We start from the raw sequence: 18,222 nt of genomic DNA, 5'->3' as shown, positions 1-18,222 counted from the left end.
TAGTTGGGATACTGGAAAAACACATCAGCATTTTCACCACGTAGGGCTAAAATACAAGCAGGGAAAAAAAGTTCCTTACCAGTGAGTGTCCTTGAATCAACCTGGTCAGGTTTATGTAAGCAGATTTTGCAGAGGAGGAAGAGTTGCTAGAATTCTGTTGATCGCTCTTCATGAGTAATTAGTTATTACCCTTGTAATGTGTGTACAGAATTTGATGTGTTGGGTTGCTAATATGTCAAATTGTAAAAAGTAGGTGGGTTCAAGTTTACAAATTAAAAAAATTCTTACTATATTTTGTCAAATTAAAGATGCCACTGATTGTGGATGCACTGTTATTTTATAAGGAAAATAAGGAAAAAAACAAAAAACTGCAACTGAGCTATGGAAAGGCATTGATTAAAAACATATCACTTATATGTAGAATCTAAAAAAATGATACAAATGAACTTATTTACAAAACAGGCTCACAGATATGGAGAATAAATGTGGTTACCAAAGGGAGAAGGGGTGAGTGAGGGATAAATTAGGTGTTTGAGATTAATAGATACACACTACTATCTATATATAGGGCTTCCCTGTGGCTCAGCTGGGAAAGAATCCACCTGCAATGTGGGTGACCTGGGTTTGATCCCTGAGTTGGGAAGATCCCCTGGAAAAGGGAAAAGCTACCCACTGCAGTTTTCTGTCCTGGAGAATTCCATGGACTATAGAGTTCATGGAGTCGCAAAGAGTCAGAAACAACTGAGCGACTTTCACTATATATAAAATAGATAAATGATAAGGTCCTACCAAATAGCACGAGGAACTATATTCAATATCTTGTAATAGCCTATACTGGAAAAGAATCTGAAAAAGAGTATCTGTCTTATCTGTCAGCCTGTCTGTGTATCTGAATCACTTTTCTGTATGCCTGAAATATTATAAGTCAGCTGTACTGCAATTTTTAAAAAGTGCTTTCAGATATCTTAGAATGTCTAAAATATGGTGGCAATCTTTTAGCCCCAGTCCTGCCTCTTCTCCATGAAGTCTGACAGCCTGATTCTAACTGCGTTGTTCAGTTCTGAGTTTTCCGCTATGGCCTGTTGGCTCCCTGGGTTCCTTTCTTCCTTCCTTTGGGTCTCCTCCCACCGCTCTGGCTGTTCCTTCTTCAACTCCTTGGCTAGGTCCTCCTCTTGGACCCCACCTCTGAATAACGGAGAGCAGGCTCCATTTGCACACATTCCCTCCCTGGGTGACCCATGGCTTTACATACCATTTATCCGCTGCTCATTTCCAAGTGCATCTTCCCAGCCTGGATCCTGCACCTGAACTCAGGCAGAATGCCTCCCACCTGCCTGACGGACCCAGATGTCCAATAGGCACCTCCCACTTCAGATGGGAAAATCTGAATCCTGAACCATCCAGTCCACATCAGTTACCCAGTGCAGAAGATGGCGCCTCCAGTCTTCCCCCTGATTAAAGCAGAACCTTAAAGTCATCCCTAGGTTGGAAAGATCGCCTGGAGTAGGAAATGGCAACCTACTCCAGTATTCTTGCCTGGAGAATTTCAAGGACAGAAAAGCCTGGTGGGCTGCAGTCCATGGGGTTGCAAAGAGTCGGATACGACTGAGCACTCATGCGTGTTAGAGTCATCCTTAACTCCTTTCCTTCTTTCTCACCCCATATTAGATCCATTAGCCAATCCCACCTGCTCTACCTTCAAAACAGATGCAGAAGCCGACCATTTCCCCTCCTTTTCACAGCCACCACCCTGGCCCAAGCCACTGTCACCTCTCTCCTGAATCATTGCCTTGACATCTTAACTGGTTGCTCCGCTTTTGCCTGTGGCCCTTTTAGTTTATTCTTGACACAATGGCCAGAGTGATCCTGTTCGATGTAAGTCAGATAGTGTCATTCGTGTCATTGACAAGTCAAAGACCCCAGTGACTTTCCTTTGCATGCACAGCAGCAGCCTGGAGGCCCAGTGTGATCTGTGCTCCCCTGCCAGCCAGTCAGCTCCAGCCTCCAGTGCCTACCATGTTCCCCATGGCTCACTTGCTCCAGCCACACCGGCCTTCCTGCCCTTCAGTGTACGGGTCAACACCCTTCCTCCCTTCGCATCTGGTGTTCTCCCACAGGGCTCACTCCCTCACCTCTAGGGCTTGATTCCAACGTTAGCTCAGTGGACCCTTCTCTGAGATACCAGGGAGCAGGCCCGTATCTAAAATTGCAGCCCAGCCTGCTCCATCGCTTTCCCTCTGCTTTCTTTTCTTCCCTAGCTCTCCTGGCTGGCTGTCTAACACATGGAATTTCATTACTTCCCGTATCCCCCAACTGAATGTAGGCTTCACCAGGGAAGGATTTTGTGTTGCTTCATTCATTGCCACTGCCCAGTGCCTAGAATTGTGTCTGATGCTCAGTAAGAGCTCAATGCATTTTTATTGAATGAATAAATCAGCATCTTTAGATACAGGCTAAGATAAAGGAAGAGGGCATTTTTGGCTTTGTGTTTTTTTGTGTGTGTGTTCCTCTGAGAAATGAAAGAAAAGGTTATTAGTTCTCACAGCCTCAGTGAAATTGATATCTTCCATCTGGAAAACCATCTACTGTCTTGACAGAGTTTGCCCTTGGTAAACAGTTCCTCCGTAAACCACGAGACCTTTGCACGGTGGTTTTTAGCGGCTCCCTAGACTCATCTGAGCTTGTAATGATTGCCCATTGAACCTCCAACAAAATAGTGATGAATTCTGCCTTGGAAACCACGTTAGGGTTTCAAATGAAATCGAAACAGTTCCCCCAGCTTTTCACCTCCACAGGGAAGGAGTATTTTTAACTTGGGGCAAACCAAGTTCCCGGCGTGGATGAAGCAGTTTTCCGTGTGATGCTTTTGGGAGTGATCGTTGTAGACACAGTGTGTTTTTATTTTTATGTTTTGACCATGCGGGATCTTAGCTCCTCCACCAGAAATTGAACTTGTGCCCCATGCAGTGGAAGCACAGAGTCTTAACCACTGGATTGCCAGGGAAGTCCCGATAGAGCATGTTCTAACCGTCCTATGACATGCTGGTTACTGCAAAACACATTCATGTGTGCGGTATCTGCTTTTAGGAGCATTTACTGTGTTATCAGGCCAGACAGACCGTGACTTGGATAGCTTATCTCTGGAGGAGGTTTCCACCCTGGTGGGACCTCTTTGCCTCATGAGCTCTGGGCTCAGATGTGCAAACAGTGGACCACCCTCCATGGAACCCCTGGCAGAGGGAGAGGTTCTTGCACAACACCTGGGTTCCTGTGCCGGGAAGCCTGGGTTCCCCTCACTGAAAGCCACACGTTGGCCTAACTTCTGATCATGATAAAGACTGTCGATCTGGCCAGACCACACAGCAAGGATGTGATAGCCTTTGGTCCCTCACATTCTCAGGGGTTTAAGTTATAGACTAAGGGGATAATAAATGGTGGGGGTGAGCAGTTTAGGCAAGAGGGACGGGATGACAAAATGGCTCCCATTCATTCATTCAGAGACACTCATTGTACTTTTTATTATTGCTAGGTTCCGGGAGTTGGTGGGGATCATGGTGATGAGAGCAGGCATGGGGCTCAGGCAAAAGAGGTCCAGAAAAGGCATCTCTGAGAACATGACCGTTGCACAGGGCATCATGGAATGCTAAAGCTAGGCTTTTATTCAGATTTATGAACTTGACCTCCATTGCTATACAAACATTATCTGTGTTGTGTCCGTCTTTGCCCTGTGTCTGCTGTTGGCAAACTTGAGATTACAACATGTGTTGATGAAGAGCATGTTTGGGGTCAGGAGTCAGGCTGGGAGTAGAAGTGAAGTGGTTTTGAGCTCATGTGTCCTGTTTTCCTGAGACATATATGTCTCAGGAGACTGTGTGTGTATGTGTGTCTGTGTGTGTGTGTGTGTGTGTGTGTGTGTAGAAACCAGCACAGGGATAACTGTGGAGTCATCTGTCCTGGGAAGAGTTTGTGTACTAATTGCCTCCATGAGAGTTTTTTCATTATTTGTCCCTCCTCTTCCCCCACTTCTTTTTCTAGAAGGATAATGAGAACTGCTATACATTTCACAAGGATGGGGGATACAGTGGAAATCTTTTTAAATGATGAGAATGTAGTACCAGCAAAAAGCTTATACTAAACACATTCATCCCTTCGATGTACTCACTCCTGTACTTCATGGTTGTGTAGCATGAAATTCAGAGGGCTGTATCGTGGGGTCCACACGACCTCTGTTTCCTCCAGTTCTTTCATCACTGTTTCTTGTGTCTCTTCCAGGGAAGGCTTTACAGTGGCTTCTTAATGATGGCACTCATTTCAGATGTTTATCTCCAAAAGAACAGAGCTTTAATACTTTCTTTATAAAAGTCAGTTCGGGTTGTTATTAAAAGAGGACAAACCCTTTCTTGCATGCTGGCATTGACATGAAGCTTGAAAAGAAATGAGCCTCCAGAGAGGATTGTCACCCAGATCATATCTAACTCAGGGTTTTATAATGTTTGGGAAAATACTGTGTCTTTCATGATAACCTCATCCCTTTTTCTTGAGCTTCCTCAGGGTGGAGCTGGGCATTCTGCTCACTCAGAAGAGGGAGCCCCCGAGTGCTGTCTTGATACTCTGCGAGTGGCAGGGGAGGCGGCATTGACCTTTCACCCGTCCCTTTCACCCGTCCCTTTCTGTGGGTGGCTATTGTCTTGTGCAATGATGCCCCTTCGGACATATACTAGAGAGATTTCAAGAAACCCAGGAGGTTGGGATGCTGGAGCCTGTCTTCATCGTCCAGTGCCCGTGATCCTGGTGCTAACAGCCTCTGTCTTTGTAGAACTCCTCCTACCTTTCAGATTCGTTGCTCCAGTGACCCTGGTCCAGAAGTGGAAGAAACAGAGGAAGGAGAAGCAAGGTGCTTTATAGTTTTAACACTTGACCCCATCCCTCTCCTTATCCGGCCTATGAAATAAGAAGTGGTATTTTCATTTTACTGATGAGGACACTGAAATCTTACAAGTCATTTGCCCCAAAGTCACACAACTAACAGGTCACAGAGTTTGAAATCATATCTTGGGATTTATACATTTGTGATCTTTCTACTACTTGCGCCTTAAAAATCACAAGCCATTTCCCTTGGGCCAGGCCCACCTTCTCAGATGCAGCCCCTGGCTAGTACATCCCCTGGTTTATAGGACTTGACTCCTTCAGTGACTTCTTTAGAAACTTCTACCATTCCCCCAGAGCTCCAGGACCTACAAACACAAGAAAAGCGAAGTTAACCTCATTGCCCATCAGTCAGCACTTTCATGGGTTGACAATTATATTGCTTTTCAACCTAAGGAAAAACAAGTTCGGCTAAACAAGTTGAGATTGATTTAATGCCTAGTGACTGTCTTCAGTGAAAATTCTCCGAACTCTGATGGACAGATGACCAGGGCGCCCTGCCAAGCAGGGACTTGGTCTCAATCTCAATTTCACTAGCATTTCACAATGAGGTTAATCATTGGAGCAGGAACTTTCATTTTTGTGTGTGTGTTTCTTTTCACACAGTGCTTCTCTAAGTCTTTTTGCCATTTGATACTTCAGTCTTGTAACTGATGAGAATGTAGTACCAGCAAAAAGCTTATGCTTAAACACATTCGTCTCTTCGCTGTTTTCATTCCGTACGTCCTGGTTTAAAGCAGTTTAAACTGCTACCAGCACATGGGCTCGTTTGTGTTGCTTATGGCTGCTGTCACCTAACAACAGAATTGAGAACCTGCAGCAGAGACTGTATAGTTCTCAGTATTTACTCTCGCCCTGTACAGAAAAAGCTTGCTGAAACTTCCTTTTTTTTTTTTTTAAAGGGACCGTAGTTTAAAGAACTACAGTTGGTATCCTCAGAGAAAAACTTTCCCAGCATCTGCTTGGTCAGTAATAACAGGCCAGGAAGAAGCACACACGTCATGGCCAACCCTGAGTGCATTCATATGTGGGCTGTGCCCTAGGAGCAGAATTCAAGTGAATAATAATGTTCCTCTATGACACCACATTCCATATGATCCACAGCAGGGGTACCACTAGCTAGCTGCTGCTAAGTTGCTTCAGTCGTATCTAACTCCATATGACCCCATAGACGGCAGCCCACCAGGCTCCCCGTCCCTGGGATTCTCCAGGCAAGAACACTGGAGTGGGTTGCCATTTCCCTCTCCAATGCATGAAAGTGAAAAGTGAAAGTGAAGTCGCTCAGTTGTGTCCAACTCTTTGCGACCCCATAGACTGCAGCCTACCAGGCTCCTCCGTCCATGCAATTTTCCAGGCAAGAGTACTGGAGTGGGGTGCCATCACCTTCTCCAAGCTAGCTAGGCAGCCTTAAAACTAGTCTCTAGTCTTACTCCATGAGATTCCTCACCAATAAAATTAAACACTTAAAGAAAATTTATATATCCCACATAATAGTATGTGTATATATGAGTTGTATATGAATACATGTCTGTAGAAGTGTTATATATATATGTTACATATATAGCTTTAAAAGGAATAATAAAAATAAATATCAAGTACAGTAATAAAATACAAAGACCTGTTCTCCCACCATGCAGCTTTGGAAGTTGAACCTTGTGGATACCTTTGAAGTCCCCTCTGTGCACCTGTCCAGTAATGCCCCCCTCCCTCCCCAGAGGTAGTGATCTCAGTTAATCATTCTACTGCATTTCCTATACTTGCATTACTGATTTTGCCTGAAACTTTTTTTCTAAACAAAGAACACTTTCAGATCCCATCAAATTTTGTGCTCCATCGGCATGACTTCATTTTCTTGGTGCTAAACTCTTTGTCTTAAAATCTCACAAGGGCTTTCAGTCTCCAGCAAACAGTTAGCACACAGTGGCTGCCCAGTGAATACTCTTGAAATACTCTGCAGGTTTTTCTTTTCCCTTTGGTGGCGATGGTGGGATTGGGCAAGGTACATCTAGAGTCATGGGCTAGTTCAGAGTGGTCTTCTTCTGTGGTGGTCTGTGATCCTGTGCTAGGCTGAGAGGCTGGGGTCTCCAGAGCTAGTGGTTGCCTCTGCCATCTTTGTCTTTATCAGCTCTGCAGTGGGAGGGGCCAGGCTGGTTCACATGAGTTGACTCCATGTTTACATAGTAGAAGAATAAGGTGAAACCTGATTCATGGTCCTTAAATTTAGCTTCCAGTCAATCTTAGTTGAAGGAAAATCTCATTGAACCCATTCTTCATGTTTTCCTCTTTTTTTTTGTAATTTTTGTGGCTGAAAAAAAAGTATAAATGCTGGCTTTCAGAAGAAGGAGCTATTGTTAAGCGTAAGCCTTTTAAACTCTGTAATTACTCCATAAAGCCTGTGTGTTTGCATCAGAAATGCATTTTGTCTTAAGTTGTAGTGCTCAGTGTATGGAGCATTTATAATGATAGGGTACTTCCAAAAATAAATCGACTCTATAGAAAATGTTAATCAGCTGATCCCCAGGGACCGTCCTGAGTATCTCCACTGTACAAATGAGGAAATGAACATGACAGTTAGTGGTTTGCCCAAAGCCACACTGTCGCTGGCATCACGAAGATTTAAGCAAAGGTCCCACGTACAAGAAAACACAGTCGTGTTTCCATGCAAGACACTGTGGGCCTTCCTCGAATTGACCTACATTAAGATTCAGGGACGAAGCAGCCTTTTGGTGTTTGGAAGAATCGACTACATCAACCACAAATAACTGGTTTGCTTCTGAAAGTTACCTGCGGGGTTTTAAATAGGACTTTTTTTTTTTTTTTTGAGGAGTCTGTTTGCTTGAAATCAAAAGCTATGTATCGCTAAATGATTGCTATGAAAACTAACAAGCAGTGGGTTCAAGAGTATTTCACACCGCCAGGGAAAATAGTGTGAGAAGTACAGTCATTTCTCAAAGTGTGGTATCCCAGTTTTACAGTTTTCAAGAAAGCAGCCTGCTACCAGGCACTTACTTTCTGAAACCATTTTCGGGGGATTGGTTCAGGATATTCACAGTCTTCCAAGTCATCTGCCTCAGTGGCACGCTGTGACTGAGGAAGGGTTTCCATGGCTGTGCAAACCACAGAGTCTTCCATTTACAAGGACACTTCTGGAATTCTTAGTGCTCTCTTCTTAGGCACAAATGGATAGTTTATTTTACTTGGAGCAAAAAATGTTTTGTTTTTTTCCCTCCTGACTAACTTCTAGTTAATTGAAAAATTCAATTAACCATCCTGGTAAACTCTTCTTCCTTTGCTTTCTTCCCCAAGCTTCACTTGGGAACTTGACTCCATTTTTTTTTTTTTTTTTTTGAGTAGTAAATGCTTTAAAGACTTTTTCCCAAGATTTTTATTTTAAAAATTGAAGTATAGTTGATTTACAATGTTGTGTTAGTTTCTGGAGTACAATGAAATGATTCAGTGTGACACATATATATTCTTTTTCAGATTCTTTTCCATTGCGGTTTATTACAAGGTACTGAATATAGTTCCCTATGCTATACAGTAGGACCTTGTTGCTTATCTATTTTTTATATAGTAGTTTGTATCTGCTAATCCCAAACTCCTAATCCATTCCTCCCTCACTCCCTTTCCCCTTTGGTAACCATAAGTTTGTTTCTACATCTGTGAATCTGTTTTGTAACTAAGTTCTTTTGTGTCATATTTTAGATACCATATATGAGTGGTATCATATGTTATTTGTCTGTTTCTGACTTACTTAGTATGATAATCTCTATGTCTATCCATGTTGCTCAAATGGCACTATTTCATTTTTTATGGCTGAGTAGTATTCCACCGTGTGTGTATACACCACATCATCTTTGCTAGCTACAGTTAGCCGACATTGTTAGCTATAATAACTCTGGTATCTGGGCATGTGAGTATGGCTATTGAACGATATGGTGTTGACTCAGAGGACTCATTCACCTGTCGTAGTAACTACCAGAGCCCTTACTGTGGGGTTATATTGGATAAATTTGGGCAAAGCCAATGCATAATTGCAGAGAGATGGTGCCTTATAGAGGAGGACACCAAATTTTGCCATGCAGGGAAGCCCCTACTTCACAGCAGGTGGATGCAGGTGCTTATCCTAGTTATCAGACCCCAAGATTTGATTTTGGCATTTTACACTCTGATCATCAGATCTGGGAACTATAGATCCACGCTGACAGATTTACAAGTAACCTACTATGAGCTAGAATGACTCAGTATCCAGTGAGTTGGGTTCAAAATCCAACCTGCCTACCTTTGTGATATTGGGCAAATTATCTTACTTTTCTTTTTTTTTTTTAAACCCAGACAATTGAAATGTTAATACTTTATAAAAATGTTCCAGGAGCTAATGCCTTCACATAATATCTGGAAGATAATAGCTATTGTTATTATACTGTCATTTTGCTGTTGTCTTCATTATAACTGTGCAAGTCAACTTAGGAGACTGAATAATAATAGATGAGAAAGTTGCCTTACAGTATTTTAAAGCGTGAGAAGGAATTGGACTGGATCAGATGGGTGTTTTGTCAGTTTGTGTATTGGACACCATAGCCTCAACTCTCAACACCCTTTACCCAGACAGTGCTGGATTAACTCCACTGCAGTTTGAACCTGTGACTTACCTTTTTCTAGATTTCATGAAGTCACCGTTTTTTTCTTTTCATCTGGGAGCCTCTTGTTTATTTGATTCCAGTTTTTAGCAGCAAATAAAGGACTCACCTTGAGTACTTTGAGTTTGGCTTTCAAAACATCTTTAAGGGGTGATTTATTATTCTTCCAGGTTGCTCCTTCTTCTGGTTCCACTTTCCTGAGGTGACGTTTGCAGAAGGTGGGCTAACTCATCCCAAGGATGGGTGGCGTATGCCAAGCGCTTCTAGAAGACACTGCACTCCCTTGATTAGAGCATGGGAAAGCATGCTTCTTTAAGTTTGTTAAACCAGAACAGCCTTCTATAAAGCCCTCATGTTTCTGTACTTTTTCTTTATTTTGTTTTGTGTCTGGTATAGGTATTGACATCCTGAAGCTGGTAGCAGCCCAAGTGGGAAGCCAGTGGAAGGATATCTATCAGTTTCTGTGCAATGCCAGCGAGAGGGAGGTGGCCGCTTTCTCCAACGGGTACACGGCAGACCACGAGCGCGCCTACGCAGCGCTTCAGCACTGGACCATCCGGGGCCCCGAGGCCAGCCTGGCCCAGTTAATTAGCGCCCTGCGCCAGCACCGGCGCAACGATGTGGTGGAGAAGATCCGTGGCCTCATGGAGGATACGGCCCAGGTAACGCAGCCCAGCTGTCTGTCCTTCCCACTAACCTTTAGGTCCCTGAGCTCCAGATTTTACCAGGTATATGTCAGAAGAGAAAAGAACTGCTCGTTGCTATTAAGCTTCACACCACACACACACACACACACACACACACACCTCTTCTAGGGCAGTGCTTCTAAGCGGTTTCCCATTAATCATCTAGAGAACTTTTAAAAAATTCTGGTACTTGGACCTCACTGTAGACCAAATTAGAATTTCTGAGGACAGGACTCAGAACGAGTACTTTTAGAAATCAGTATATTTAAAAGCCCTACAAGTGCTTCTAATGTACAAAACTGAGAATGTTTGCCTTTGGGATGGATTCTGGCATCAAACTGTACATCTAGATCTATTCCCTTTTTTCCCCAATTTACGGTTTCATTTTGCATAACACACTTTGAACAAAAGCAAGAAGGAAGACTTTTTTCTATTCCCTTCCTCTAACAGCTGATGTTTTCAGTGATGTGGTTTAAGAAGGCTCCCTCGTATCACCAAGTAACCGCGAGGATGCAGGTGGGGCTGGCAGTGTTTAGTAACAAGATTGATATTTCTCCCTGGGCTTGTCCAATCAGTGTCTCAGATGAAACTGATGGGACCTGGGAGGGTGATTTATTTATAGTCGTTGGTCCATGAGCCCCGTTTTGGCATCAGGAAGCACGGGATAGGAACCCTGGTTCTGACACTAGCTGAGTGACCAAGTATGTTTCACTTCAACTTTCTCTGCCTCTGTTATCTCAGTTCTTACCCGAGTTCATTAAGACTCGAGGAGTAAAGTATATAAAATACCTGACCTACTGAAGGTGTTATACATAGCACAGTTACAGTTATGATGTATTTACTTAGCCCTTCCTTAATCATAAAGTACTTCTCTGAAAGGCTGTGAATTAACTACAAATTTGGCTATTGAATCATAGTTCTCAGATTTCGATTGAAGTTTTGCAATGTATTCTCAGGGAAAAACACTGCTGCTGAGACTTGATAAAAACCACTTAAAATTTAAAAGACCATTCTGCCTGTGTTCTTTTCCAGTGGTCTAAACTCATTACCTAAAAGAGTGAGGGAGAGAGTTTTTTCCCTGGTCCACTCTAATCTGCTATCATTCTGCACCACATTTGTGTATCAAGGGACTCAATTTTATATATTTAAGAAGTCCCAATGCCTTCATCTTTCTATACTAGCAGTGTACTTCATTATTGAAATAAACATTCATCAGGTGAATCTTTTATCTAAGTGACTGACTGGATAAAAGTTCGTTGGTGCTAATTGACTCTGAAGATAGTCTTTAAAGCTCCTAGTATACTTTTTAAAATTTATTTTTAATTGAAGGATTATTACTTTACAATCTCGGTGTATTTTTAACTCCTTTGAAATGTGGAAGTTCAGAAAAAAAGATTTACTAATAGAGGCAGGGGTAAGCATTCAAAGGCACACACGGTGTCTTTTGACTTTCTGAGAAACCATCTCAATTAAGTATGGTTCTCAACTAAAACAAGGCTTTGAGTAGCTGGATTTGGGGAAAGAAAAAGGAGATGCTTGGCCTCCAATTAAATAAAAGACTGCAGTTCAAACAAAGGGACTCAGGAGGCAAAACATTGTGCTTCCTAGGAGTCTCAGCTTTAAGGAAAGAACTGTCAGGGCAAGCAGCAGATTGAAGAAGGATTTAGATACTTGGGAATAAGTCACTGGATCACCTTGATATTGCCTCCAAAAAAGAGAAAATATAATTGATGCAGTGATAGGATTTGGTTAAATGGAATATTTAATAATGTGGAAGGATGATCACGAGGTATTGTTAAGGGTTCACAAGGAGGTTTCTGACTAGAAAAAACAAATATAAACACAGGAAAATGAAAAAGCATAAATGCTAATATTCTATTAAATTTAGGCAGTAGAATGAGAAGTGATTTTTAAAATTATTTTTTATAATGAAAATATTATTTTGTGATTTAAAACATTTTAAAAAATGACAGCTGAAAGGACCCACGAGAAAGATAGGTAGGGCTTTGTTTTACTGTGCTAACTTGAAAGAGGGAGCCATCCTCGTTTTAATCGAGGAAGAGCCAACAGTGGTTTATGTGCCAATCCATTCTTTCTTGGGAGGACTGGCTGAGGTTTGCGATGTTCGGTCAGATTTGCCTAAAACTTATTTCGTTTTTGGTTTCTGCACATCTGTGTCCTCTTGCTCTGTGTACACTCAGCAGTCATTTAGAATTTGTTCCTAGTCTTTAAAGTACTTTCTTTTTGGGGTTGGTGATGACGGTAGTGGAGTATCGTCTACACCAGGTGACCTTGGCAAGTAACCTTGGTATGTTTCTCTGATGGTTCCATTGAGTTCCATCAACGGAGCACTTGCTTTATTCCAGGCTCTGTCCTAGGTCCTGGGAAAGGCGGGCCCAAAGATGCAGACTCCATGGAGGAGACTGCATGTCAGGGAGAGTAGTTTTTTCCTTGTTCATATCTCCTCCATATATATAAAATATTTTAGTATCTATTTTTGTTATTTTTTAAGAGACACTAGCACTCAAACATTCTGTAGCTTTCTCCTTGGTTCTAGTCTGGCCCGCATTTTGGGATGAAGGCTGAGAGGGCAGAAGCTTCTTGTTCCATGTTTTAACTATGTCCATCATTGTCTGGCAGTGTTGTGGACCCAGCTACGATTCTAATTTTAATAGCCAGTGAGCATGGATTTCTGGTTGCCAGCTCTTATTAATGGTGCAGCTTGTTCCTAGTTTATCTCTCAGATTTGTGGAGTCAAACAAGAGAATCAGAGAACACAGGGGGCCTAATTGAGACTTAGTTTTTCCATTTTCTGGTGGATTTGTATTCTGTGTGTATGGTGGTATTGCTGGCAATTTGAGACTTTGCCCCAGGAGTTAATGGGCTCTTAATGTGTGAAAATGACTTTGTGTGTGTGTTTAAAATGGTTAATGTTTTTTTCCTGTTCATGAGCCTGAGAACACCTATGTTATGTTCCACTCAGAGGATTGGTCCTGGTGTTCCTTTTGGTTACCTCTGTCAGGAACAGCTGGTCCATTATTAACCTTGGTGGCCTATTAGCCATTTATGTATTAAACACATCCAGAGTCTGACTTAAAAACAAAATTATGCATTAACAAATTATAAGTACAATTTACTTTATGGTGTACTGTTCTTTGAATTTTTTTAAAGACCATTTTTTAGAGCAGTTTTAGGTTTAAAACAAAATTGAGAGGGAAGTTACATGCACCGCCTCCCCCTCATTCACCATTATCAGTTATCAGTCAAAAGAGGGGTATCAGGGGTGTCCGTCAAAAGAGTTTCTACCAAGAGGGAACCTATAATGACATATCATAATCACCCAAAGTCCATAGTTTGCCTTAGAGTTCACTCTTGGTGCTGTACAGTCCTGTGGGTCTGGGTAAATGACGCATGTCCATCATTATCACACAGAATATTTCACTGGCCAAACAGTTCTCCATGGTTTACCCATTTCTCTCTTCCCCACTCCCCACACCTCCCCCATCAACCACTAAGCTTTTTCAGCGTCTCTTACAGTTTCGCCTTTTTCAGAATGTCGTGTAGTTGGAGTCATGGGGTGTTTTTCAGATTGACTCCTTTCACTCAGGCGTCTGCATTTAAGCTTCCTCCACGTCTGTTTATAACTTGATAGTGGATTTGTTTTTAGTGCTATTTCATTGTCTGGGTGTATCACAGTTTGTTTTTTCATTCACCTGCCTGACTCTTTTCTTATCTGAAGTGTGGCCTGAGTTTCTCAGGATGCTCTTCTTTCAAGTTCAATAAGAAAATGGACCCCAGCCTTCCAGAATCATCTCTATTCTTTCCGTCCCAGGCATGAACTTTTGAGAGAATCGGCAAAGGACAGTAGTTGGAAATTACTGGGATTTTGCCAGAACTCTTTAAAAAACAAAACAAAAGCCTAATACAACTTTCCAAATTGTATGTTGTCTCTTTTTTCCATCCTTTAACTTTTTTTTCCTGTGTCTTATAAAGAAAGCCTTTTGTAAGTAAATATATTGAAAGTTTAAAAAAATCTATTCTAATAGTTTTGTTGTTAAGAAAATTTCAGTGTGGTAACATTTTTTAATGTAATTTAAAAATGCTTTCTTTACTCATATATTTGGGTTTAAATATACCATCTTATTATTTTTTATATTTGTCTTATCTGTTCTCTTCCCCTTTTCCTTTCTTGTAAATAGGGTGTTTTTATTATTCTACTTTTCCTCTCATTAACTTCTTAGGTACACTTTTTTTTTTCTTTTTACTTTACTTTTAATGGATACCCCAGAGATTACCACACACAGTTAAATTATGAACTGTTTTATAAATGTGTACTTTTTATTATTTTCCAGACAACACAACAGCCCTAAAAGACTTTAAACATATTTATCCCCCTCTTGTGTTTTATTGTCATACATTTTATTTTTTTAAGTTATTAATAATTTTTATTGGAGTATGATTGTTTTACAATGTTGTGTTCGTTTCTGCTGTACAGCAAAATGAATCAGTTATATCCCCTCTTTTTTGGATTTCCTTCCCATTTAGGTCACCACAGATCCCTAAGTAGAGTTCTCTATGCTATACAGCAGTTTCTCATTAGTTATCTATTTTAATAGTATCGATAGTGTATGGGCTTCCCTGGTGGCTCCTGGTAAAGAATCCATCTGCCAGTGCAAGAGATACAGTTCAGTCTTTGGGTCAGGAGGATCCTCTGGAGAAGGAAATGGCAAGCTTACTCCAGTATTCATGCCTGGGAAATCTCATGGACAGAGGAGCCTGGTGGGCTACAGTCTAGGGGGTCACAAAGAGTCAGACACAACTTAGCAACTAAACAATAACATCAGTAGTGTATATATTTCAATCCCAGTCTCCCAGTCCGTCCCCCGGTATCCATATGTCCATTCTCTATGCCTGTGTCTCTGTTTCTGCTTTGCAAATATGTTCATCTGTATTATTTTTCTGGATATCATATATTAAGTGATATTATGTATTTGTTTTTCTCTTTCTGACTTACTGTCATACGTTTTAACACTACACATTTCTTAGCCTCCCAAAGGCATAATTATTATGATTTTACACGGTCACACTCCATGTAGATTTACCTGCTTACTGATTTTTTTCTGTTGCTCACTCCCCATGTTTGCCTGAGATCCTTTTTCTTTGGCCTAAAGAATTACTTAGCGTTGGTTTCCAGCAATAAACTCTGTCTTTCTTCATCAGGAAAATGCCCACTGACTAAAATAAATTGCATTATTTGGGCTTTGTTTTTGAAGGAGAGCCGGAAAAATGGAACTTAAACTTAACAGTTAGTTTTTCTTTCAGTACTTTCTAGCCCAAGTTTAAGTTTCCCCTGCTAAATAGCAAGGGAGAGGATGCAATTTTATTTTTAAATCTGTATTACATAACAAATTGCATGGGCACTATTATGCCAGGCACTTTGGGCAATGCAAAGACAAGGAAAAACGGAGTCATTGCTGACAGAGAAACCTGCTATTGAAGGGAAGAAAGGTGTACATCTTTTATCTAAGGGAGTAAACCCAGGAGGGAGGGAGGAGGGAATTGGTGGGTGTGCAGTTTATCAACATAAAGGCTCCAAGTCAGGATGTCAGTGTGAAGAGCGTACCGGGTTAAATTCCTGTCCTGGTCACATACGTGGCATCACTGACTCGGTTTTTCCATGAGAAAATGGGAACACCCTTAGTGCCTGTCCTCTGAGCTGTTGTGAAATTAGGTGAGTGTGACCCAGAGAAAACCCTTGGTGAATGTTTACCATGAATCACTGCAATTATTCCCAGGCTCTAGAGGCAAGAGAGATGGAAGAATGTTCTTGACTAGCTCCAACTCACGTATCAATAGATTCTTTAAATCCTGAACACCAAGGGTCACTGTGTCGGATAGGGAGAGACTGCCAAGTTCAAGACTGCTCGATGGGCAGACGGTTAAGCATGAGGGTTGCCATCTGCATTCAGTGCCCAAGAACTGGAAATTCCAGCTAGTTGTAAATATTTATTCTTGTACTGCCTGAGTGAGTGTTCCTAGGCTGGCAGGAATGTTTTCTCTAGTGAAGAAACAAAGGGGATGGTGTATGTAGACAACGGCCTGCTCTTTCAAGGGCTGTCAGAAAAAGGATACAGAATTGAGCAACTGGATTTCTAGGTTTCCTTTTATGTTGTTGCTGGTTTTTTTTTTCGGATCTTTTTATATTCAAATAGGCTTACCCAGTGTACTGGTTTTCCTTTCTTCCCCCCTCATCTTTGACTTGCTTCTTTCTCTGTAGGAAACCTTAGGCAAATGATTTCTCTGTCTCTTATTTTTCTATTTAAAATGGGAATTCAAGTGGTATATTTTCTTTTTTTTAGCATTAAATCAGATAATGGCTTGTTAAACTATGGGATGTAAAAACGTAGGATATGAAAGTGATGCTTACTGGCTAGGTTCAGAAGTCGTGGTAATTTGAATTTCCCAGCCTTCCTTTAGAGTTTCCTTTTGAGAAAGGGAGGGAAAAGGAATTTTATGTACATTTAAAAATGATAAACAAGGTCCTATCATGTAGCACAGGGAACTATTAATATATTCAATGTCTCGTAATAAACCATAATGGAAAAGAATATGAGAAAGGAAGTATCTGTGAAAATGAATCACTTTGCTGTACATCGGAAACCAGCCCAACGTTGTAAATCAGCTGCATTTCAATAAAAGGGAATGATCATATTAAAAACAACCACAATCATTTAAAATAGTATAAAGCATTACTTTAGCTGCCTGCTTTGACCAGAGATTCACAAATACAAAGGGTTGGTGTTGATCAGGCAGAGGGTTTGGGGTGTCTCAGCCCTCTCTCCCTCCTTTCATGAGATTAGCTAGATTAAAACCATACTGTAATGTATGGTTTTATTGATGAATTGATGAATCTGAAACCAGTATTGTTGTGGTTAATGTCTATATAGTAGAATGATTCTTTGTTAGAAATTCTTAATCCTTTCCAGAAACCACATTGGAGACCTCGGTCCCAGGGACAGTTCTCTCTCTCTCAACCATAGTGGACTCTGTGTTGGAGACTGAGTGGTTTTGCTCTGTATAATCTGCTGGGAGAATCTTAATTGTGAGATGATGAGCACTGGCATTCTGTCTGTGAGGACAGTACCACTGCTTCTGCTGAAAAGGGAACTATAGTTACTGAATTTTTTTTTTTATCAGCTACAGGATGCAGCTGTCTTGATCTACGTTGTCTGAGAGCAGCTCTTTTCAGAAATTTAATATAGTGAGGGCGAGTGGAGGCAAATACCAGCTGTACAGTTAGCTGTTGACTTTTTGGCTTTTCAGATTTGCCCTTAACTTGCCAGTTGACCGTCTCTTAGAAAACAGGGATTACTGTCCTAAGGCCTTGAGATGTTAGCTAAACTGGCATGTATCGAGCCCCTGACTTCTGCTATGTGGCCACTGCATGGGGGTCATTTCAGGTCAAGTTACTTAATTTGCAGAGTGTGACTGTGGGTTCTGGGGAACTTGCCGTATGGTGAGAAGCCGACTCTGTAAAAGCATGCTGACACACGAAAGGCCAGATACTTTGAGTAATGCTTGTGTTTAAGGTGGTGGTTGTGTACAAAGGAGCCAGGCCTATGAAGAAGCCTTTAGACATTTAATGACATTTCAGGCCATTCTACTTATTGTCATACTCCATGGTTTCATTCAGTTAGTCAACAATCTTTTGTAGAGCAGCAGCTGTGTGCCTAATACTATGTAAAGAAGAAAGGTGTGTGCCTTTCAACAGCTTACTCACCGAGATGGAGACATATGTGCAAATAATGACAATTTAGTGGCATAGGCAAGTGTTGTAATAGAAGTGTGCATGAGGAATTGTAACATCAGAAGATAAGGGTACTCAACCCACGACAATATACCTAGAAAATAAGGACAGATGTATACATTTCTATTTAAAAAATTTTTTTTTTTAAAGACAGACTCTAATT

At 41.3% G+C, this 18,222-nt stretch overlaps 1 protein-coding gene across 1 annotated transcript in view; it reads left to right on the top strand.

Annotated features, from left to right (window-relative positions):
• The window catches only part of TNFRSF21 (TNF receptor superfamily member 21), a 63,918-nt gene that overhangs the window by 27,054 nt on the left and 18,642 nt on the right, over nucleotides 1–18,222 (top strand). The window contains exon 4 of the mRNA XM_070778077.1: nucleotides 9,963–10,228. Within this exon, the coding sequence (XP_070634178.1) occupies nucleotides 9,963–10,228 (266 nt within the window). The remainder of the gene's footprint in view (nucleotides 1–9,962; nucleotides 10,229–18,222) is intronic.

Source organism: Bos indicus, chromosome 23, assembly GCF_029378745.1.
Source record: "Bos indicus isolate NIAB-ARS_2022 breed Sahiwal x Tharparkar chromosome 23, NIAB-ARS_B.indTharparkar_mat_pri_1.0, whole genome shotgun sequence".
Lineage (NCBI taxonomy): Eukaryota > Metazoa > Chordata > Mammalia > Artiodactyla > Bovidae > Bos > Bos indicus.
The sequence above is the reverse complement of the archived record's forward strand: the minus strand, read 5'-3'. Positions and strand labels throughout refer to the sequence as shown.